Raw genomic sequence first — 23,568 nt, forward strand, 5'->3', positions numbered from 1 at the left:
CTGCTTTTGCAGCAAGTTATGACATTCTTACATTAGCTTTTCTGTTGGCTTGAGGATTTTTCTATGTTACTCCTTTTCAGAAGGACGTTTCAGAATGCAATGTTACTGTATTGAAATCTTAGTCTCTTCGGACTCTGGATGGAGGCTGTTTTATGTAGCTATTATTATTTATCATTTGTCTGTATTTTTGTCCGTCTCTGCGTTTTGCATGTATTTTTGTAAAACTGCCTTTAGATGGACAAGGTAGGAGAGTGTGCAGCTGAAGTGGGATTACTGGCGTGCTTTGAAGGCTCATTATTTAAAAATAAATTGAAGGGCCTACTTCTGAGAGTCTCTCTTCATGTGTAATTCAGTGAGAGTTCAGCCTGAGAAAAGGTTGGACCCTAAGTATTCATAACTTATCGCAAAAACAAGAGTGGTGTGAAAGCAATGTGTGAAGCTGTGTTGTTAATTGCTTCCACATTTTAATATGTATTATTGATTTGCATTATGCAAGAAAAGCTAGGTTATACTGACCTTACCAGAGGATACTGGGAGAACCTGAAGGCAGAGAATGCAGTCTGGGTGTTTGAGCAGAAAGAAGGGAGAAGAAAAACTCTTGATGTTTCCCGAATGGGTTAGAATAGTAGAGACTTTGCCACTTGGAGGATGGCATGAGGCTTAAAAACAAACTGAATGGCAAATACCAAGCTGTTTCTCTGGGCGGTACAATGGCCTTGATGAATAATGGAAATCCTGAATTGAACTATATCTTAACTGCTGTTTGTTGCAATGAAACCATCTCTCATAAAACAAAAAAAATAAAAAAAAATTGGTATTGCTCGAGGTAGTAGAATGGTTGTGCTCTTAAATAGTCGTGTTTCAAGAAACGGACACCAAACTTGAAGAAAGGAGGAGACGTGCCAAAAGATTTAATAGGCAGATGGAAAATGTTTACAGTGGAAAAATTAGTAGTGGCTTATTTGCTTTCACTGAAAATTGGATCCTTGCTGTATGCCAAAATACTGAATTGATTTTTGGAAAACATGCAAATAAGTCTTTGATCGTGGTTGTAGGATCCTGCGTTTGTTCATGTTGTTCAATTAAATTTTCACTAGTGGTACAAAACTTGTACTAAAAAACATTTGACTATGAAAGCAGTTCCAATTTGTGTGTACTGTGTGTTTCCCTTCAGCCAAAGGAAAAACCAGAAATTTTAAGGAACTTGGATTTGGTTATAGTTTAATGATATTTTTGGAATTTCTAATAAAGTAAATGTGGGAAAGGGCTGATCTGTGTTAGAAGCGCCAGTTACAGGGGCAGATTTAATTAATCTTTTGACATGTTGCTTCTAGGTGAAGGAGAATCTGCTCTCATGCAAGATGCTGCTGCATTGCAAGCGGGATGAGTTGCGCAAGCTGTGGATTGAAGGGATTGAGCACAAACACGTCCTGAATTTGCTGGATGAGATAGAGAACATCAAACAAGTGCCTCAGAAGCTGGAGCAGTGCATGGCCAGCAAGCACTACCTCAACGCAACAGACATGCTGGTAAGATGTGGTACCTCGTGCTGGGCCAGTACCCACCAGAAACACACTGGTCAGCTGTCTGATCATTTTCAGACAGCTCTGCCTTCTGTGTTAGCATTTGCTTTTTTTCCTGCTTAGTTTCTTCTTTTGTCATTTGCTGCTTTCTTGTGCTGGAATTTCCTTTTGGTTTTGTTTTGATCCTTCCTGACTGGACTTCGGGTCACGGTCTCCCGTCCTGTTCGGTGAGCTCTTGTCTTTCAGAGCTCTCTTTACCTCTGTACTTGTCCTGATCCTGGCGCTTTCTGTAACCACCTAGTTCTTTACCCGTTTGATCTGCACATGGGATTTCCTTCTGCTTTTGCAACCTGGTTGCTTTATTTTAAAATTAATTTCTCCGACACCTACCTGTATCAGCTTCTTTCTTTATATGTTATCAATTAGTTCAAAACCATTTTTGTTATGGAAGAACTATCCTGTTTCTCTCCTATGTCATCTCTCAGAACGCACTCACAAATTGCATCATTGTTCAGAGGGAAGACTGTCTTTCCCCATTTAGATATGTTTACCTCTCATTGTCTTCCTCTAGGTCTTTTTACCAGGACTCTTGATCCGTTTTACTTATTTCCGGCTCACTTCATCTTTTTTTCCCTCCCTCCATTCAAGTGTTTTTCCTCTTCAGTTCCATCCCTCTTATAAGCATACCTTTCAATTCTAGTCTTGTGGTGGAGGTAGAAGTTTTCCGAACTTCTCTAATAACAATATTTTTTTTTTTCTCTTGTTTCTAAACTTAACAAGCACACTTCCTCATCAGACTCTAGTCCTTTCTTTCCTGGAACTGTCTTCTACCAGTAATTAAAAACTTTACAAGGGAGGTGGTCCTTCCCCTCTACTGAGGCCTGACATGGAGTGCTGAGTCCAGTTGTGGGCTCTCCAGTACATGAGAGAGGTGGAATCACTGGATTGAGTCCAGTGAAGGATTGCAAAGATGGTTAGGGGACAAGAGCATCTCACCTTTAAGGAGAGGCTGAGAGAGCTGGGATTGCTTCACTTGGAGAAGAGAAACCTCAGGGAGATCATATCAATGGCTATAAATATCTGATGGGAGGGTGCAAAGAAAACAGAGCCAGACTTTTCTCGGTGGTGCCCAGTGACAGGAGAAGAGGCAATGGGCACAGACTGAAACATAGAAAATGATGTCTGAACATAAGAAAACACTTTTTTTTACTGCAAATGTGGTTGAACACTGGAGCAGGTTGCCCAGAGAAGTTATAGAGTCTCCGTTCATGGAAAACTTGCAAAACCAGACTGGATGTGGTCCTGGGCAACTGGCTCTAGGTGACCATGCTTGAGCAGGAGGATGGGTTAGGTGTTCTCTAGAGGTCATTTCCAACTTTAAGCGGTCTGTGATTCAAAAGTGAAGGCAAAAGAAGTAAGTCTGATCATATTCATTCCTCTTTGTGTTTGCCCGAGAATGCCTTTAAGGAAGTCTTCTCATTGCCTTCTTTTGTTATTGTTTTTTTCTACTTTACTGTCCTTTGTATTTCTCTTAGCTGTGCCTCTTTACTTCTTAAGTCATTATTCAACAGGATAAGGAGCTGGAAATCCTAGTGTTGTCACCTCATATTCGTAGAGCCCAGACTTGAACTTTAATTTCCTTCTTTCCATTTTATCTCATTTTACCTTAAATATGACTTACTGAAACTCACCTTGTTCCCTCTGGAACACTTTCAACAGTTTGGTGTCAGTCTCCCCATCCCTTTCTTTGATGGGATGTGTAACCCTCTCTGCATTTTTGTTGTCACTGTCAAATCCTCTTGTCTGACTTTGCTCTGCCATCACCTTCCTGTTGTTTTCTGTTGCTCACATTCTGTTTTCATGCCACACCTGGTGCAATCATCTCTCTATAATCTGGTCACAATTTTCCCTTTCTTCCTTTTTAAAACCATTTTCCAGGAACCTTCTCAATCTTACTCTCCTTCAAGACTCACTGTCCTTTTAACATTAACTTATGTCTTTAATATGAACTATATCTTTTATTTTGTATCTTTCCCACCATATTGTAAGCCATCTGGGGTGGATAATGTATCCACTTCTGTTGTGTAAAGTGGAATTTTTATGATACTTTATAAAATGTTATGTAAAACCTATTAGAATTCCTGAAAGCAGATCAGCAATGCAACGACTTGAGGCAGCGTGTATGAGAAGAGCACAGTCAGGTTTTGCCAAAACTTTTGTCAGGTTTCTGATGTAGGAAATTGGAGTGTGGTGTTAGTCTGATAATTTCAATTATGGGAGATGAAGTAGTAGATGTAAATTAAGGGCATTCAGTATAGGGGGAAAACCACAGTATTCAAAATTAACATCAGTGCAAGTTGGAACGTTAGCCAGTTGGTGCTTGCTTTTACTGGTGGACTTGCCAGTTTGCTTGTTTTTTTTTTGTTGTTGGGTTTTTAATTAAAAAAAATGTTTTCAGAAGGAAATTCCACAAAAGTAATTAATTTCCTGTCGGGGAATATAAGATAGGAAGTGTATGAAGAAAAATAACAATACTTAGGATTTATCATATAATATGCTTTAGAAATGGTTTGCAGTAGACCTATTTGTGATATCTTATTGGTTTGCGATATATTGCGTGTGCAGTTCTTCATATATACACTTATGTGTATACGTGTGTGTGTAGGTAAGGTCGCCCAAGGCTGTGGGACAGAGCCAATATTAGACCTCACTGAAATATGGACTTCTGTAGTACACCATGCTGGTTTCTGTTGTTTGTTTATTTGTTTTCCAGAATAAGGTTATCTTTTCTAAGATAAATCAAATGATAATGATGTAAAAAGCAGCTGTTAGATTTTTTTTTTTTAATATCAATGAATAGAAACTTCAAGCGAGGATTGCACACACTATTTCAGCCGTTCATTGTCACTTGCAGCTCTCATTCGAGAAGTGCACCTGCGCTAAAGAAATAGCAACCTACCTGCATTTGGAGCTTTTTCATAGGCCAGAATCGCTGTAGGCTCATTGCCTTTTCCCATCTTCTGTTAACGCTGCCTCTGCAAGACTCTGATGTTGTAATCACTCACTGACTCCAGGATAATTCCATTTTCCTTTTATATGATACGAATATTATGTAAAATAATTACTAACCTGTCAGGGATCTAGCATGTATATAGATCTCTCTGTCCTTTTGTTTCATTCCTTGAGATAAACAGATGCTCATGGCTTATAAAAAGCCCAGAGTGAGCTGACAAGGAGCTTGTATCCCTCACGTGGAAATTGGAGCACTGATTAATATTGTTGCCTGTAGCCCTGTGATATGTACAGTCGAAATTAGACCTTTGCAGTCATCGTGTTAGTTTGATGCAAGCACTCTAATGGCATAATTTCTGGTTGCTGCAGCACATTTCTGCAGTCTGTTCTTTGTATTCCACTCACATTAATTGAAGTAATTTTGCCACTGAAGCGTGTTTCAAACCTCTGCATTTAAATTCAAATTTTAATTCCCTTATTGTTTGGAAAAGACGGCTGAAGATGGCTTGTTACAGGTTTCATTATCACTCAAAACTCTCCAGCTGCTGGTTCTAATGTGCAATGACTGAGTAATGCCGGGAAGAATTGTTAATAAAAGAATGGCAGTTTTTCCCAGTAGCGTGAACACAATGCAAAGGTATTTTGTGACAGCTTACATTTGTATGAAGTTAAAAATTTTAAGTGGCAGCTTTTTTGTTTCTGATCTGTATCCATCTAGAGTAGCACAGAGGAACTTCAAATATCATGTGTTCATGTTCTGTGTTCCTCCAGCATCTTGACAATACACACTCCGGTGAGCGGAGTCGCTAGGAGCAGGTTTGCGGTTCTGTAATTGCACCTTCCACAGCTTGTGATAAAATCATAGAATCGGAGAATCCCAGGTTGGAAGAGACCTCAAGGATCATCTGGTCCAACCTTTCTTGGCAAAAGCATGGTCTGGACAACATGGCCCAGCACCCTGTCCAGCTGGATCTTCAGTGTCCAGTGTTGGGGAATCCACCTCTTCCCTGGGGAGATCATTCCAGTGGCTGATTGTTCTCAGTCTGAAAAATTTTCCTCTTGTGTCCAATCGGAATGTCCCCAGGAGTAACTTGTACCCATTACGTCTCATCCTTTCCATGTGACTCCTTGTAAAAAGGGAGTCTCCATCTTCTTTGTAGCCACCCTTTAAATACTGGAACTGTAATAAATTGTGAAGCTTTGGAGAAGGGTCTGGAACAGATAGAACTCCTGTTGCAGTTAATTTCAATTTTTGTATATGTTTTTTTAAAGTGTGTGTACATTTCTCTGTAAAAATTTTCTGCTAAAAGTAACGTTCACTTTTACATGGCAATTGAGTGCACAAGCATGCATATGTGTGTATTTTTTGTTTAACATAAAAGGAGGCTGAGGGGAGACCTCGCTCTCTACAACTCCCAGAAAGGAGATTGCAGAGAGGTGGAGGTTGGTCTCTTCTCCCAAGTAACAGGCGATGGGACAAAAGGAAACGGCCTCAGGTTGCACCAGAGGAGGTTTAGGATGGATATTAGGAACAATTTCTTCACCAAAAGGGTTGTCAAGCATTGGAAGAGGCTGCCCAGGGAAGTGGTGGAGTCACCATCCCTGGAGGTATTTAAAAGCTGGGTAGAGGTGGTGCTGAGGGACATGGTTTAGTGGTGGCCTTGGCAGTGTTAGGCTGATGGTTGGACTTGATGACCTTAAAGGTTTCTTCCAACCTAAATGATTTCTATGATCAGGTGCTGAGAGGGGAATTCTGATGCAGAAGGAGCTTCCTAAGAACAGGCAGTGGGCAGTCCCCAAGGAGGGGAGAAGCAGAGCTGGTGGCAGAGGCAAGTTGGGGTTGGGGGCACAGCTTGAACTTGGCCTGGAAGCACGAGGTTGATTGCTGGAAGGCAGGAATCCAAATTCTTCTGGAAGAGGTGTGTTAGGTGGGCTACGCAAGACTATAGCCAAGCCAGCACTCGAAGTGGAGGGCACACAGCAGGATGGGCAGCACTGGGCAAGGACAGAAGGATTCTTGCTTGGAGGAAGCAGTTCCACGTCTTGTCTCCCCCGGCACTGGGCTGTGTGTTGAAGGGCAGTAGGCTCTGCCTAGCAGTTACTGAATTAACTCAAGTGTTGTAGGGGTCTGTGGTGTTGATCTAATTGTTCTGGCTCTAATGTTGACCCATGAGTTACCCATAGGGAGAAATTAATATTTTCCATTTGTTTAAATAATCTAAGAGATGAAATGCTAAAAACAGTTGAAGGAAGAAATGTTGTTGAATCAAGTAATTAAAGGTCATATCATAATATGATTAAATGAAAATTGCTTAGGCTACTTTCTTTGCATTTCTTGTCTTTTATGTGTCTAGCTTTGCAATTTTAATGAACTAATACCACTTTGACAAAGTATATAGAGTTTTTAAAAAAAATCTTTTAATTCCAGTAGACCGTGAAACACTTACTCTGGACTTGATTTATGAGTGCAGGAGTACAGTTCCTTTGGGATGGGATTGTGTCAGGTAACGAAACACCATGAAACTGCGGAAATATATCCATAAGATAGGAGTGAGGGTAACTGCTATTTCCAGTTGAAACTTTATTTTTGTTAGGAGAGTGACAAGAAGGAAGAATTGACGGCAGAAAGAAGGAAGTATGGAGCCCTCCGACTAGTCTTCGCTTAAGTTGAACTTCACGCTTAGTTGTGCTACAGAGCTAGGAACTGATGTGTAGCTGTGTTTTACTCACGAGCACATCTTTCTCCTTTAGCCTGCCTGTCTTTGTCCCAAGGAGTACAAAGCTGAAGTGACAGTAATTTGTTTCTCAAGAAATAGGCCATGGAACGCTCCAACACCTACTTTTCTTTCTTTTTTTTTTTGATGTTAAGGACTTCTATTTCGGTTTCCTTATGTCAGGGAAAGAATAATATGTCTCTTGCTCTGCTTTCTGGGGTGAGTAATAGCATCAGGCTTTTCTCAGAGCTGACCGCTTTCTTATTGCAAATTTGCATTGTTGCCAGTTTGTTCAGTTTCCAGAGCGGAGCTGGTGGCTCTTATTGTTGGTGCATTCAATTAAATGGAGGTGGCGTGGCACCCAGCTGCACAGGAGCGGAGATTGCTTTGCAGGTAAATTAGGTCTTTTGCAATTGTGCTGGTGCAGCATAGTTAAAGCATACCGAGTTCACCACCAGCATCCTTATGATGCCTTAAATGTATTTTTGCTCAGCTCCATCGACTGTAAGATCTGTAGTGGGTTTATTTTTTGAAGAGCATTACCTTGTTGTGAAATCTAAGCTTTATATCAGGAACATACCTGTCTAAACTAGAGGCAGATTTAGAGTCGCTCTGAGGAGATGGACTTGGGTGTTGGTGGACGAGAAGCTCAACACGAGCCGGCGACATGTGCTGGCGGCCCAGAAACCCCCCCCGCAGCCTGGGCTGCATCCCCAGCAGCGTGGGCAGCAGGGCGAGGGGGGGATTCTGCCCCTCTGCTCCGCTCGGGGAGACCCCACCTGGACTTTTCCATCCAACTCTGGAGCCCCTGATATAAGAAGAACATGGATCTGTTGGAATGGGGCTAGAGAAGGCCATGGAGATCATCCAAGGCCTGGAGCCCCTCTGCTGTGGGGACAGGCTGAGAGAGCTGGGGGGGTTCAGCCTGGAGAAGGGAAAGCTCTAGAGAGACCTTAGAGCCCTTTCCAGTCCCTAAATGGGGCCTGCAAGAAAGCTGGAGAAGGACTTTTTACAAGGGCATGTAGCAATAGGATGAGGGGGAAGGGTTTTAAACTGCAAGAAGGGAGATTTAGGTGAGATATTAGGAAGGAATTCTTTGCAGTGAGGGTGGTGAGCCCCTGGCCCAGGTTGCCCAGAGAAGCTGTGGCTGCCCCATCCCTGGAGGGGTTCAAGGCCAGGTTGGACGGGGCTTGGAGCAGCCTGGGCTGGTGGGAGGTGTCCCTGCCCAGGGCAGGGGGGTGGAATGAGATGATCTTTCCCATCCCTTCCAGCCTAAACCATTCTAGGATTCTGTGATTCTATGCTGACTGGCTCCATCACCTGCATGCCAAAGCATTTTACAAAAAGTATTTGTTTTTTTTTTTAACTGCAGGGCTTTACAACACAACTGGGCTACTTTGTGGGTGAGAACATGGTCAGAAGCTGAAGACGAAAATGCTGTGCAAAATGAACAAACGAAAATGCTGTGCAAAAATGATCCTAAAGCTACTGAGCCAGTCAGGAGGGAGAGAGGGGTGGCATAGGAAAAGGAAATAGAGGAGAGACTAACTGTGGGTGAGATGTTTTGGAGAACAGTGGATGAGGACTAGGAACCCAGCTTGTGGGAAGTGGAAGCCAAAGAAGGAGCTTAAAATATCAATTTATTTTATTTTTCCACAGGCAAAGGGAGGATTTTGCTTTGTGTGTGTGTACACATGCACACATTTGGCCTCTTCTTGCTCGTCCCATAATGAATGTGTCCTTCTTGATAGGTGTCCCCGACCTTTCTATGCACTTCATGTTAATCCTCTACAAAGGCATTTGGAGTGATTAACATCCTGCCAGAAAACACTAGATGTTTGTTGCCCCAGGCGTGGTTTTTGACAAGAGTTTTTATTTTTGTTACTTGAATGTAGCTGCTACTGGTGGTTTTCCTCAGTACAGTACAAGGAGCGTCTTTCAGTTAAAAGTTCCATGTAGTGAGCAGGCTTCTTAGACTCTTAAGTAGTCTGGAATAATTAAATAAATTAAGAAAAAAATTGCAATGTCGTTCTTGCTATGCATCTTATTTACTCTCTGCCTTTCAGCTGGAACAATGAAAATCAATAAAAACAGTCTTTCATTTTTGTTTCCGCATTTCTTATTGCAGAGCAGGGATTCGGGTACTGCTGTGGAACAGTCTGTTGTGTTTTGGAATTAATGCCATAAGTGGAAAGAAGAGGCTTTTGTTGGTTTGGGATTCTATAGAAATACTTTTATTACAAAATTTAGATTTTTGGCCCTGCTTGAAATTCTCTTTCTCCTGAATTACAAAAATAGCAATAGTTTCCAAATATTTCTTGCCTTGAAGCCTTTCCCCAGCTAACGTTGTGTCTTGTCATTGTTGATCTTATTGATTTCAAAGAAGCTGTTTAGGAAACAGAATTGTGAAGCTGGTGTCTCAAGGGTTGTATCTCATTTCAGATTACCTACGGAGGTATATAAATGTTTATACTTAAAGGAACTGTTTCGTATTGGTCTTTAATTATTGGCAAACCTCGTGATTTCTGTTACCTGTTGAGGCATGGATGAGAAAGGCAGCTTTGTTTTTGTGAAGCTGATGTATGTCCTAGCGATTAGAGACGCATAAGCGTGGAAATCCGGGGCTTGCTTCTGTCTGCTGCTCCGTCACCTGAAATGCTGCACCTTTACTCAGGTATTACGAGTATTATTTGTCTGCCTTCAAGGAGTATTGTAAAGCTTAAGTAATTAAGTTTGGTAGAATACTCCTAGCTTCCTTACTTGAGAAGCGTTGGTGCTACATATTGTTAGAACGCTTTGCACCTCATTTCTGTGTCTTTCTCTTCTTGTTTTTTTCCTTTTTTTTATTCAAATTCTGTTTTCTGATTTTTTTTTTTAAATAACTTGCTAGGCTAGTTTTGAAGACGTTAGAACGTGGAGAGTTTCTTTCCCTTTGAAACATCTTATCATTTTTTCCTTCAGTATACTTCTCAATAACTTTATCTCCTTCTTTTTATCCTTTAATTTCCATTATCTGAGGCAGTCTATTGCATTAAACAGTGCCTAATACTGCTTCATTTGCATGGACACATGCTTGACCTCAGCCCCTCCGCTCTTAGTTAATGCACCAACAAGCATTGATATCTCTCTAGAGTATTATCCCGTGGCCGTTAGCTCTACTGGTAACAACCATTCATTTAAGCTGATGAAAGTTTATTAAATAAGAAAACATGCTGTAATGAAGGTGGAGTAGAGGTGTCTAGTGTCTCTTTTTCTATGGTGAAAGGAAGCAGCAGCTACGCGACAAGACACTGTCCTTAATGAAAGGCAGAGGCATCCGTAACGTTATGATGGATGCTTTTGGGACTGGGCATTTCTGAACGTTAAATTTAATCCTTCCTGATTATAGCGTAGATGCAGCGATGAGAAGTCCTTTGCTTAAGGCAATTGCTCCTGCCATTTAATGATGCATTCTTTCTTGGGAGCATTCTCCGAACAGCTTGAGAGTTTTCTGGCTTAGTTTACGTTTACTTCCTTTTTAACTCATGAACCGTGTGTAAAATATGGCATCCCTTCAGGTTAATATTTCTTTTGCTATTTATGCTGTTGGTAATTTTTTATTATTAAGCTATGATCTGGAATTTACTCTGTGAGCCATTTATATTTTTATCACTTCATCTTTGAATATAGCCGTTGTTTTTCCAGTAATCACTGGTCTTCCTATGAATTCTATTTTAAAAACTCTGGATTGTACGGACATAACTCTGTCCATAGTAAAATATTGGAATAAACACCAAGAGAAATTGTTGAAGACAGATTGGGTTATGGGACAACATAAAATGATGTAGATAAATCTGCAACTTTAAAGCTAGTGAATGGTGGCTGAGAAGGTGTAATAAATTTAGTTTTTCAGCAAAGCACTTGAAACATTTGTGGTGAATTTAACTCAGAATTTTTCCCACTGAAATGAACTGATTTATGTCTGGTGAAGTTGGTGTAATGCCACCAAGTAACCTTCAGGATGGTGTGATAGATGAACCATTGTCAGGTAGACTTAGAGGAAGACTTATGCTGAACAGCCCATAAATGAAGATGCATAGACAGTGTCCCTGTTTAAGGAGGCGGCAGTGGTTGTCTTACGCTATAGTTTAATATTACCTTTTGTGAATTTATGAATTTTGTAATGAAAAACGTGTTAGTAAACTAATAGATGAGGAGCTAACTGAAAGAAGTTAAAAATTCCTTTAACAACAGAGATACGGGACACGGGGAGCATAAAAAAATTCAAATGTCATCTTGAGGAAGGCAAGAGAATCAATTTGGGAAACTGCGGGTTTGCATTGAAAGGAAAATCCTGGTGTTTAATGTATTAGGACCTCGTTGTTCTAGACATTGTTCATATAGGGAGAAGACTTTTGGGACAGAGACCGTCCTGAAAAAAACACACTTTTCTTAATGGCAATTAAGACTAAATGAGGATGTGTTAAATCAAGAGATGAAAAAATATGGAAAAAACGAAAACTGGAAGGAAAAGCCTTTTCTTATTATTTTTGCTGCCTTCACAATACCTGCAAGTGTATTACTAGTCCATGGCAGTGAGATTTAATATCGATGTCTGTACAAGGTCAGAGCAAAGGTGGTCTTCGGCCAGTGCAGTGTCTGATGCAGAGGGTGTTTGGGAGAGTGAGGGCAGCGCGAGCAATAGTGATCCTTTCCCCAAACACTCTGAGCTTCCAGCACTTGGCAAAATGCAGCTTTTGACGGAAAAGCTGGTTTCTTCTGTGTTGAATAGTGCTCAGTAGGTGTTTCTTGGAGGTATTTAAGAGGTGGGTAGACGTGGTGCTGAGGGACGCGGTTTAGTGGTGGTTTTGGCAGTGTTAGGTTGATGGTTGGACTTGAGGATCTCAAAGCTTCCTCCAACCTAGACGATTCTATGATTCTTCCTTGAATTTGTCCCTGTCGCTTTTTGCACCAGTTTAAACTTTTGGCTTCAGTGCTGTCCTTTGGCAGTGAGTTCTGTGGCTGAGCTGTCTGACCTGCTGCTTGTCGGTGATACTGAATCTTTGATTTGCAAATTCCATCTGATTGCCCAGGAGCTCCTGAGGATCCGAGGCAACAACTATCTCAGGTACTGGGGCAATGCCTGTCTCATCTCCATCGAGTTGTCACTCTAATGGGAAAAAGTCTCGGGCCATTCTGTGATCCTGATAGGCTTTCCCATATTGACAAAGTCATTTGATCATACTGTTATTGAAATTGCTCGTGTTTTGTGTTAAAGTCCAAGCGAGCAGTTGGATAATCCTTTGTCGTGGTTTTTTAGCCACTCTCTTCCTTGAGCGCTGCGTTTGGTGGCAGCACGTTATGACTGGAGAGACAGTGATGAATTGCCGCAGGTGGAGGAGGAGGTGTAATGATTGATGGGTGACGGGACTAAGGCAAATCTGAAAGAATTAAATTTATGTAGCTGGGGTAAAGGACAGCAAGTGAGGAACATAATTTTATAAACATTTTGAAGTTTGTAGAGGAAAGCAGTAAGTTAGGGTGGGTCATTGCAATTTAAAGGACATTTGCACTTTGTGTTAGTGCGTTTATAACGAGCTCGCTTTGACATCTTCATCAAGTAGGAGCAGTAGTTTTATAAGCAAGAGAGACAAAAGTAGCTTTTGTAAAATATAGCACAATTAAGGCGGTACTATAGAGGTAGGGAAATGGCTGTGTCATCTAATAGACCTCCTCCATACTTGTGACTGGTAACACTGAAATTTCTTTTCTTTGGGGGGGGTGGGGTGGGGTGGGGGTGGGGTGGGTAAGGCTAGGTGGGATGACTGATTTAGAAAGCAAAATTGTGGAGTTCAGCTTGCTGGAATTTGATTCTCTGGAAAACACTCTTCTGCTCTATTAAAGCATTAAAAAAAGAATGATGTTACTCCTTACCCTTCGCATACACTTCCTTACTGTCAGGCACTGGGCCATATGGCCGCTGTTTGTTGCCTCCTTTTGTAAAAGCGGCCACACCTTGGTAATGTTGATGGCTGTGCTGGTGGGAATCTTAATTTAAGGTCTTATGTTTAAGAGAAAACAAACCCCACAAAAAAGCCCTAACCCTTTTACCGTGTCTGGAATGTACATTTTCCCTGTCCTTCCCTGTCAAATAAGCTTATGCTGACACTTATCTCAGGATGAGCCGTTTTCTTGCAACCTGAGCACTTTTTTTGTATGTGTGTAGTTTGGAATCTTTCAAACTAATCTTTCAGACTTCTCCCCCTTTCTGCTTCAGTCACCTGCATCAGTCTCCCCCTTCCTGCACCATTTGGTCAGCAAATCCTTTTATTTGAAGGAGGGGAGTGACCTCAGCTATTTCCAAAATATTGCAAGGGAATCATCTTCTCTAGTCCTCAGCCTTTTATAGCTCTTTGTTTGCTTTTAGCTTGTTAACCCTTACAAGATTGTTTAAAGGTGAACAAAATTGGTAGCAATTTTTTTCCATCATCTTAATATCTAATACATTAATCAACACTCGGTACTGCTCATCATCAGTGTTTTACAGCTGCTCATTAATCCTCACATCCTGTGTACCTTCTCTCCTTTTCCTGTTTTTAAGGGGAAGGAGGCAGTGACAGTCAGGAATAGCTATCTCTGATCTCTGTGCTGTTCCTATTTCCCATGCTTTTTAGCTAACGACTCCCTTCTTTGGGACCATCTGGGAGTTAACTTTAAGTTCACTAGCTCGCGTTCACTGGTTTGACATGATATCAGCTCACGCTGTGCTGTACGCTGGCCCGTGGCAGTTTGGTAGCAGACAATTCCCAATGTTTGGATTGCAGCTTGGGTGCAGGTTTTCCATGTGTCGCATTATTTGGATATCCCACCCTCAAAGGCAGTAACTTTTCAGCTTCATCTTGATTCATCTTGCAACCAAAATAGTGAACAAATTTACAGGTGAAATACAGGCGTACTTGATAAGACTTATGTTAAGCTTCTAATTAAAAAATATAAATGCAGTTTAAAAGCAGGCTTAATTAATTACTCATTATGTGTTTTCAGCAGTGGAGGTTCAAAGTACTCAACAGTCTTCTACTTTCTGGATGTTAGCCCTTTCCACAAGGATGATGAAGGGACTGGAATATCTGTCCTATGAGGAAAAGCTGAGAGAGCTGGGACTGCTCAGCCTGGAGAAGAGAAGGCTCAAGGGGGATCTTAACAGGGATCTTAGTGACAGGATGAGGGTGAACGGTTTTAAACTGAAAGAGGGGAGATTGGGATGAGATCTGAGGAAGAAATTCTTTGCTGTGAGGGCGGTGAGCCCCTGGCCCAGGTTGCCCAGAGAAGCTGTGGCTGCCCCATCCCTGGAGGGGTTCAAGGCCAGGTTGGACGGGGCTTGGAGCAACCTGGGCTGGTGGGAGGTGTCCCTGCCCAGGGCAGGGGGGTGGCACTAGATGTTCTTTAAGGTCCCTTCCAACCCAAACCGTTCCATGATTCTATGAATGTGTATAAATACCTGAAAGGGTATTTATATAGTAATATGATAATAATTATATTTATATGATAATACATAAAATACCTGAAAGGGTGTGAAGAAGATGGAATCAGGCTCTGTTCAGTGGTGCCCAGTGACAGTACCAGAGGCAATGGGCACAAACTGAAACACAGGAGGTTCTCTCTGAACATCAGGAAACACTTTACTGAGCGCTGGCACAGGTTGCCCGGGGAGGTTGTGGCATCTCTGTCCTTGGAGGTACTTAAAAGCCATCTGGGCATGGTCCTGTGCCACGGGCTCTGGCTGGCCCTGCTTGAGCAGCAAGGTTGGGCTCAGTGACCTCCAGAGGTCCCTGCCAACCTCAACCATTCTGTGATACTGTGATTCTCTCTGTCATCGGAGGAAAATGTGAGAATTTTGCAGGCAAACCAGCTTCAACTTTGGGAACTCTTGCTTAATTTATTGCTAGTTAACACAAACTTCTGATCAGTGATTTGGGTTTTGAGGTGGGGAAAAAAAAGCGAACACAATCAAAAATCACTTAAGTAAATATGCTTTCTCACTGTTCTCCAGGTGCAGTTTAAGTCCAACACCTTTACTCCCCTCCCTTTTCTCAACTTATCTTTTCCATGGCTTGTGCTCAATGTGTTGCGGTTCCTCTGAGACGATGGTGGCACAGATAGTCAGTGTCATCTGTAAGGGCTTCTTTGTGCTAATTCGCTTCTTACTGTTTTTTTTCTGCAGCATTTTGGTTCTTCAGGTTTTCCTCTGCTATGATTTTCCTTAGAGTGCCTGCTGCGACGTGGGTCACCCACAAACTGCTGTCCCTTTGAGGTGTCCCTTCTCCAGCATGGGTCACCTCCATGTCACAGTCCCGCAGAGTGGTCCCCTTCCAAGAGTGTGTCTGCAGCCACTTGCAGTTGCTGGTTTCTTTGTTGGAAGAGGGGTGCCATGTGCACCCCAAACCAAACCAACCTGCTGGAAAATGCCGTGTCATGTGTAATCCAGCATCCCTTGGATACATTTACAGTGTTAGAAGATTGGAGGATCAGTCCTCTAATGCATCATCCGCTCTTAAATTTATCGCGTGTTAAATGTTTTGAGTAGAGACCCATCACTTGTAGGTTTTTTGTCTTTTTGCCCTGTGCAAAATCCCAACAGCTGGGGTGTGAGTACTTGCCTGTTTCTTAAGCAAACTTTTAGTTCCTTATCTCGCACAAATCAGGTGCATATTAGATTCCATGAACTGCTTGTTTATATCTGACTACGCACATGTTAAGCCATTTTTTAGTCATTTTCCTTTCCTGTACCTTTTGAAAGTGAGTTCTTTGTAGAAGCAGTAGATCAATTCTCTGCCTTTTAAATGTCAGCGTTGTCTTTCTTCATCCAGCAAAGCGGCTGAAACCTTCCAGGCTGCTGCTGTTTATTTGCCATTTTATTCAGGGGTTCAGCTTTTTTCCTTTTGTCATACTGCTTTCTGTATGACTTGACTTTTTTTTTTTTCCTTCAAATTGTGACCCAGCACACTGTTTTCTTTTAACTTGTGTCAGTTGTTTGTTCATGTTTTCACATTTGTTGTCTAAACTCAGAATAGGCTGGTATCCCAGATGGAAAGCATTTGGTTTTCTAGTTTGAGAAACCATTATTCTGGTGTTTGGTTTGTTTTGTTTTGTTTTGTTTTTTTTTCCCCCTGAAGAAGCCCCTAGTTGAGGGCTTTCATTTTATTTCTGCTTGTAGGCTTCCAGCACTGCGGAGGTCTAGAATAAAAAGAAAGAATACCTGTCTTTTCACATCTATTTTACAATGCTCTTTGGAAAATTAAAATACTGCTTCAAAACCTTTTAAGGGAATATGTAGGTTTAACTGCAAGTGGACCGGAAAACTTTGGCCTAAGTCAGGAAAGAAGGAAGAATTTTAACAAATATCTTGCAAGTACTTAGGTTCTAGTTTGTTGTAAAACGCTAAATTAAAACCTTCCAAATTGGATGTTATGGTAGGCAAATGTTTAGCTACGCTTTCTTTTTAAGGCAATTAATCCCTACTATAAACTGACTGTGACCTTTAAACAAGCTGCAGGATGGTTCTGGTGCCACGCTTATTTTCTATAAACTTGCAATTTTTAGCTCATACAAATCAGAGCTCTTTTTCTGGGCTTATTTCATTGATCCTTATTTTCTGAAGCGTCACTACTTATTATTGTAGGTAATAGTAAGTGCAATAGTGGGTAGATATAGATAAGTAGATTTTAACATCAGAAATAACTATCAGATTATCTAAGACAAATTCTGTTGTAATCCAGGCCAATGTTGTAATTTTTATCTGACTAAATACGGTTATTTTATATTTGTTATATGTGGTTTTCAATGGGAGAGACAGACTTCTTTCAGAATTTAAAAAAAAGACTAAAACAGGGTGGCGGTGGGGATTACCTAGCTTTTCTTCTGGTACTATTTAGTAAGTCATCTTTTTAAAGAAGAATAACAAGATGTTTGTGTGTTGATTCACCTTCCAGCTGTTTTCTCTTGCTGCAGCTCCGCTCTGCACCCCAGCCCCTGCCCAAAGGAAAATGTTGGGGAGCTCTCTTACATATAATTGTCTTTGTGTCCGGGTACTCAAACGCAATGCCGTTGTCTACCCCCAACCTCCCACCCTCAGAAAAAAAATAATCAGTTATTCATTTCCACTTAGCGAAGCTGGGCAGGTGTAAGTAAGAGGCTTGAAGGACTCTCAGGTGCTTTTTCTGGACCCTTGAATCACTCGTAGTTCCCTTCTCTACGTCTAATTTTCAGGTTCTCTGAAAAGCGCTGCTATTCCATTATCAGTCTTAACCAGAGTCTCGTAGTGATGACTCTTCCCCTCTATATACAATTCTACATCTATTAGTCCCTTTGTTAGCATGAATAGCACCCAGTAGGTATTAGGAGCATTAAAAACCAGGTAACTACTTGAGAAATCTAGTCTAAGCTAAGGGGAGAAAATCTAATTAAATGTGATACCGTTTCATGTTTTATAGCGTATTTAATCTTCATTATCCAACACACCTACCGCAGCGAGGATAAGGAGCAAAAAGCAGGGGTGGTGTATTAATTGCACCCTCAGTTCGTTGTATGCGCAGGGTGGCAATGAGAGCGAAAACCAGGTTCGGTTCCCTCTCTGACTTTTTGGATAACCCAGGATTGTGCCGAATCACACTGTGTCCCGTTATTTGGATGTCCCACTCCTGTATTTGCAGGATCGTGGCCAGCAGATCAAGATAAGGGACTCTGCAGTTGTGAGGCTGCAAGAAATGTAGATACCTTTTCTTGTACGGGAAAGGAACGACACGGGAACAAGTCCATGGGAGACACCCAGGGTGGCCAGGGTGAGAAGCACACAGCGTAGAAGAAGCTGCAGTAATTCAGTTTGCTCAGCCTGCAGAAAAGATTGGGTTTTTGCTGTCTGTGGCCATCTAAAAGACTTAGAGGAAAAACGGAGCCAGGCTGCTTTCAGAATTGCACAAACGAGAGGCAACCATCACCAGTTTCCGTGGGAGAAACTGGCTGGACATAAGAAGACTTTTTTCCCCATGAGAGGGTTAAGCATCAGGAGCAAGAGACCAGAGAGACGGTGAATCTCCCTGCTTGCAGATTTTAGTTAGTGAGATCAGCAGCCTGATGTAATGTTGAAATTAGCCCTGCTTTGAGCAGGGGCTTGGACTGGAAACCTCTGGAGGTCCCTTCCAAGCTGGGTCAGGGTGTTATTCAGTCAGTTTATTTGTCCAGAGAAGCTGTGGCTGCCCCATCCCTGGAGGGGTTCAAGGCCAGGTTGGACGGGGCTTGGAGCAACCTGGGCTGGTGGGAGGTGTCCCTGCCCATGGTGGGGGGAGCGTTGGGACTGGGTGATCTTAAGGTCCCTTCCAACCCAAACCATTCTGTGATTATTCTAGCAACACTGTGAACACTGATTCCTGACTTCCAGAATTCTTTGACTCGCTCTAACAGGTGGGAGACAGTTGCCGTCTAAAATGTTAAAAGCTTTTTATGTTTAGTAATGGTGCCAGCACTATAAATACATTCAACGCCCAACACTTAGATTTCTTTCTAGAATGCACCTTTTTCTTGATTTGTTCTTTATACTGTAATCAGAGGAGCAGCATCCGCAATCAAAAAAATAGAAATCCAAAAATAAGGGGATTTCTCCTAAATTAAGGTTCTCTGACTGGAGAAATCACTACTAACTTGAGGAACAGTGATACTTTTTTGCAGGCCAGTATTGGGGTTATACTCCGACCTGTCGCTGCTTTGGGCAGCCCACCTCCCACTCCTCCACCTCCTTTTGCATAGCAGGGTTTGAAATGGGAAAAGGTTAAGAACAACTAGTTGAAATGATATGCCCAAGGTGAGTGACGAGCTCATAATAGAGTAGTAAATAAAATCTCCGCGATTTTCAAAGTTGACAGTATTTTTATCGTGCATTTGGGTCTCTTGAGTAATACAAGCGATGGTGTGTTACCCGCTGAGCGGGGGCATAAAATTCTGGTCTTGATTTAATGATAGACATAGTCCCTGTTATTAATTCAATTTAAAAAGTCTTATTTCTTTCTAGTCTTGCTCTCGGTACCCATCTTATTTCTCTTGGCTGCACGTGGCTGTGCTCCGGGCTGACCCACCCTGGTGGTTTTCCAAGTCCCTTTGTAACCTCAGTGTTTCTTGAGACAGTTGATCATCTCGATAATGTGGCCCAGATGGATGGTTGGACTTCAAACAAAACCAGTTGTAAATTACTTCTGCCTGAGTTTCCAAGTAGTCAGCGGAGCTGGTGTCACTATTACTGCTCTTCCTATTCACTTGCTGCTTCTTCTTCTTCTCCATCCATCTCTGTAACTCTTGATCTCCCCGCTTCTGCACAGCAAAGCCTTCGTGATGACACTGTGGTTATTTGCTGAAAATGAGTTTTAAGGACTGATCTTTCCTGGGATAGTTGGGAGAGACACAAGCTTGTCGAGGTTTTTCTCGTAACAGTTCCATTGTTAGATCTATCTGTAGTGTATTTTTAATTTTGTGCATTCTTTGCAGGCATTTTTGCATCATTTTAGTTGCTTATGCTACCATTATGTGGTAGGTTATCCAGGCCACAAATTAGACCAGTGTTTTAACCTCTTATTTTGCATTCTGAAATATAATCTGGGGTGCTGCTTTACAGCTTGCTTATTGCCAGGATCATCTTTCTGCAGGTAAAACTACAGAAGGGAAAAATGTTTGATTTCTTTCTTTTTTTTTTTTTTTTTTTTTAACGTAATGTTTGTACTTGTTGCCACCAAAACCAATTGGAGACCTTACCTTGACTTCCAGGAATTTGGGATTGAGCTGGTCGCTACTTTTGAGACCCAAACTGTTCTGAACGTTAAAGCTTTTCTCTTGTGCTCGGTCTTAATTGGTGGTAATGGGAAGTGAAATATCAAAACAGAGCGGTTAAGTGAGGCTTTGGTGGAGTGGGGCTGCCTTGAGTTACCAGCAGGCTCTGAGCGTGCGTAAGGTTGGAACGTGCCCGTCTTATTTACCTGCGGAGTTCAGTCCCTGGGAAGGTGGCATTTATCAAGGACGTAACATCCAGCTTCTCTGACCGCAAATACAAAGTGTCAGAAAGGCCATCAAAAACCCCACCCAACAAACACCCCCAAAACAACAGCAAAAAAAGCAGCTTTTTCCAGAAGAAGAAAGTTCACTGCATAACAGTGTGCGGTTTTTGATTTTGTTGGGTTTTTGCTTTTTTTGGTGGTTTTCTTTTATTTTAAAGTGCAATAAATGATTGACTGTTCCATTTGTTTCTTAAAATACGTGTTTGAGAGCTGTATGTTGGTCTCAATAATTAGTTTTGAGAATATCTGACTCTTTAGGAACAGGGATGACAAAAATAGAGCCAAGTGATCTGAGTGGAATGCTTTACGTTTCTGGTGCTTGCGTTTTAGATAATGCTCTTCCTGAATGTCTTGGATCCTTTTTAATGTCATTTTCCTGCTTGCCTGCAGTTCTCCCCTCCCTTGCATTTTCATCTCTCAGCTTCGCAGTTTGACAAATGTTGTTCCTGATCTTGTTCTTGCTCTGGTGAAGTCGCTGACAGCTCTCGGGGCAGCGATGAATGCCTGCAGCTCCCCTGAAGTGACTTGGAGGGGGGTTAAAGCGCCTTTGGAATTGGGAAATTTGGGGTACGTCTCTACCTGCCAAAGGAAGAAGAGAAAAATTAGCACTTAAACTTCTGCCAAAGGTTTCCAAGCTGTGTCTGCTGAGCCTGCTCTATTTGTATGTACTGTGGCATGCCAGCTTTTTGGGGAGAAGCAAATTTGGGTGGTGGGTTTTTGTTTTTGTTTTTTTTTTTTTTGCTTCATCTGTGGTGTGGTTTTGTGATGTCTTATGGCCAAACTTAAACACTTCACGAATAGATGCTGGGGAGCCACAGAACCCCATAAATGCTGTTGAAGTTGCAGCGTCGGTGGGTTTAGGAGGAGCCTGTTTAGTCCTCTGTGATTAATAGTGTGACAGAAATTCGTTCTCAAGCCTGAGCTCTGGCCTGAAGCCTGGCAGCGAGCGCGCGCTCTCACCGTCGGTGCAGAGGAGAGAGTTTCATAGGTAGGGCCTTCTTGGCAAAAGATTTTCAGGAGGAAGGAAAAAGTGCAGCTTCTTTTTGGAAACTACTCTTAATTTAAAAAGCCTGACTGCCCCAAAGCTATTTCAGGGTCATTCTTGACTTGGAGGCAAAGCAATATGTTGTTGATAAATGTTCTCTCAGTATATTTAATATTTACTGGTATTAAGGGACCAGACCTGAGCTTGGCTGTCTGCTTACTGTATCTCTTTGCTTTTCATTTTTGATGTTTAGCTGACAGGTTCGCTGTAAACTTAAATCCTGAAGTGTGAGCAAATGTCTTATTTCACTAGGAGTAACTTCAGTTATTAGGGACTGATTTCCCACCCTCCCGATCCCCCCCCCTCCCCCCCAGTTCTAAATCTATGCTTCTCTCCATGCGATGCTCTTTCTAGTTTCTTGCACCAGCAGCACTGAGATTTTGGAAACTGCAGAGGGATTCCGCTTTTTGAATTTTTTTTTTTATTTAGTAACTGTGGAAGTGCAGTGTTAAATAGTTAGGAAAAGCAAGGAAGCTGGGGGGGATGCAAATTGATAGTGTTGCTTTTAAGCACTGATTTGTCGTTCCTGGTGGCTTTTGTCCATGTTTGGTTTTGGGATGTAAACAGAAATTGGGTTCCTCAGTCCAGTGCCCACTGGATGTCGGCTGGTCACTATTCCAGTGCGTCAGCAGAGAAATGTTACCAATGGCCCGTTTACGTTACAGCATGTCTAGATCCCTGCCTGTTACTCTGTTGCTTGAATAAAGTTATTTTCCTTAATTTGAACCTTATTAATCAAACATTTAAAAAAAAAAAAACCAAAAAAAAAAAAACCCAAAAAAAACAAAACCAAAAAACCAACCCCCACTCTTTGCTAATTCAGAGGTACTTTTGAACTCTAATAGCTTCATGAATTTGATGGCTATGTTTATTTAAATTGTGGAGTTCCACGATGTAGCAGCTCTGTAAGCTAGAAGATGAGGCCTTCTGAGCTTTCTCAGCTATGTCATGGCATCAATTCAGGCAAATAAAATTTAAGCCATTTTCTCCCTGTGTATAGAATTGAGAATAACGTTTTGTTGGTGTTTCTGTAATGAAAAGAATAAAGGCAATCAAACGTCGTTGTCAGTATCTTTTTCCTACCACTTTTCTACTTGATAATCCTCTTATTTTGCGATAAACTGTGCTTTGATTTTTATTTAATGAACTGTGTTTTAACTAACTTGTTTTATACATATGCTCAAAATGTTTGAAAACTGCTTATTAAATCTGAGTTCAGATTTTGGACCCTTTTTATATATTGAATTTTCTTTTAGGAATAGAAATAAAGAAATGCTGCTTAAATTAAAAGGGTTTATGGTCATGGTATTCAGGCACTATCCTAATCAAAGAGGAAAGTCCTGAGAGATGAATGAATTGACCTTTAAGAGTTGTCCCATGTGTTCTTCCAGGTGTCAGCGGTGGACTCCTTGGAGGGTCCTCTTCTTCAGGTGGAGGGATTGAGTGATCTGAGGCTGGAGCTCCACAGTAAGAAGATGAACATGCACTTGGTCCTGATAGATGAATTACACCGTCACCTTTACATCAAATCTACTAACCGTGTAGGACAACGCAACAAGGAGAAAGGGAGAATAAGGTGGGTTTGGTGTGGTGCTGAGGGCAATGGGTCTGGGAGGGAAGAGGGCAGCGTTCTCCACTTTACTAAGTAGAAACTTTCTTGGGAGAGTGCCATCGACTTAGACCTCAACCTCTCATTTTTGGCAAGCAAATTTCTCATGCTTATGGAGAGCAGGAAAAACTCCAAATATGTTGATGTACCTTCGAGCCTGTGAACAGTCTGTTCTTGTTCTTTCACTTTTACTTGGTGATTCTGTTGGGTTTTTGCTGCTTCCCACAGAATTATGATGAGGTCCATTCCTTTTAGCATTCTTTTCCTTCTCTGATGCGTATACCTTTCCTACAAATGTCAGGGTCATGAGGCTCAGGTCAGGCAAAGGGAACAACACAGGGAAAAATTGCTCATCCTTTCTAGCAGATGTCCAAGGTTTAAAAGATTTCCAGCTAACCGCAGGGTTAGTAGCCGGAGGCCGCAATATTGATATGCCTGAGCAATGTCTTGGCTGTTGTGTTTTAAAGATGTTGAAACTTCTTATCTGGTTGGTGCCGCTGATCAGTGGAAACTCAGCTTAAGCATAGGTACTAGGCTAATTTTTCCTGAATTTTTGCAAATTCCAAGTTAGAGGGCAATAAAGTTGTTGGGA

The 23,568-nt window shown here is 41.7% G+C and overlaps 1 protein-coding gene across 1 annotated transcript in view; it reads left to right on the forward strand.

Moving 5' to 3' along the window:
• EXOC4 (exocyst complex component 4) overlaps window positions 1–23,568 on the forward strand; it is a 429,176-nt gene that overhangs the window by 25,415 nt on the left and 380,193 nt on the right. Inside the window, exons 3-4 of the mRNA XM_063323708.1 lie at window positions 1,335–1,529; window positions 22,759–22,943. Of these exons, the coding sequence (XP_063179778.1) occupies window positions 1,335–1,529; window positions 22,759–22,943 (380 nt within the window). The remainder of the gene's footprint in view (window positions 1–1,334; window positions 1,530–22,758; window positions 22,944–23,568) is intronic.

Source organism: Chroicocephalus ridibundus, chromosome 1, assembly GCF_963924245.1.
Source record: "Chroicocephalus ridibundus chromosome 1, bChrRid1.1, whole genome shotgun sequence".
Classification (NCBI taxonomy): domain Eukaryota; kingdom Metazoa; phylum Chordata; class Aves; order Charadriiformes; family Laridae; genus Chroicocephalus; species Chroicocephalus ridibundus.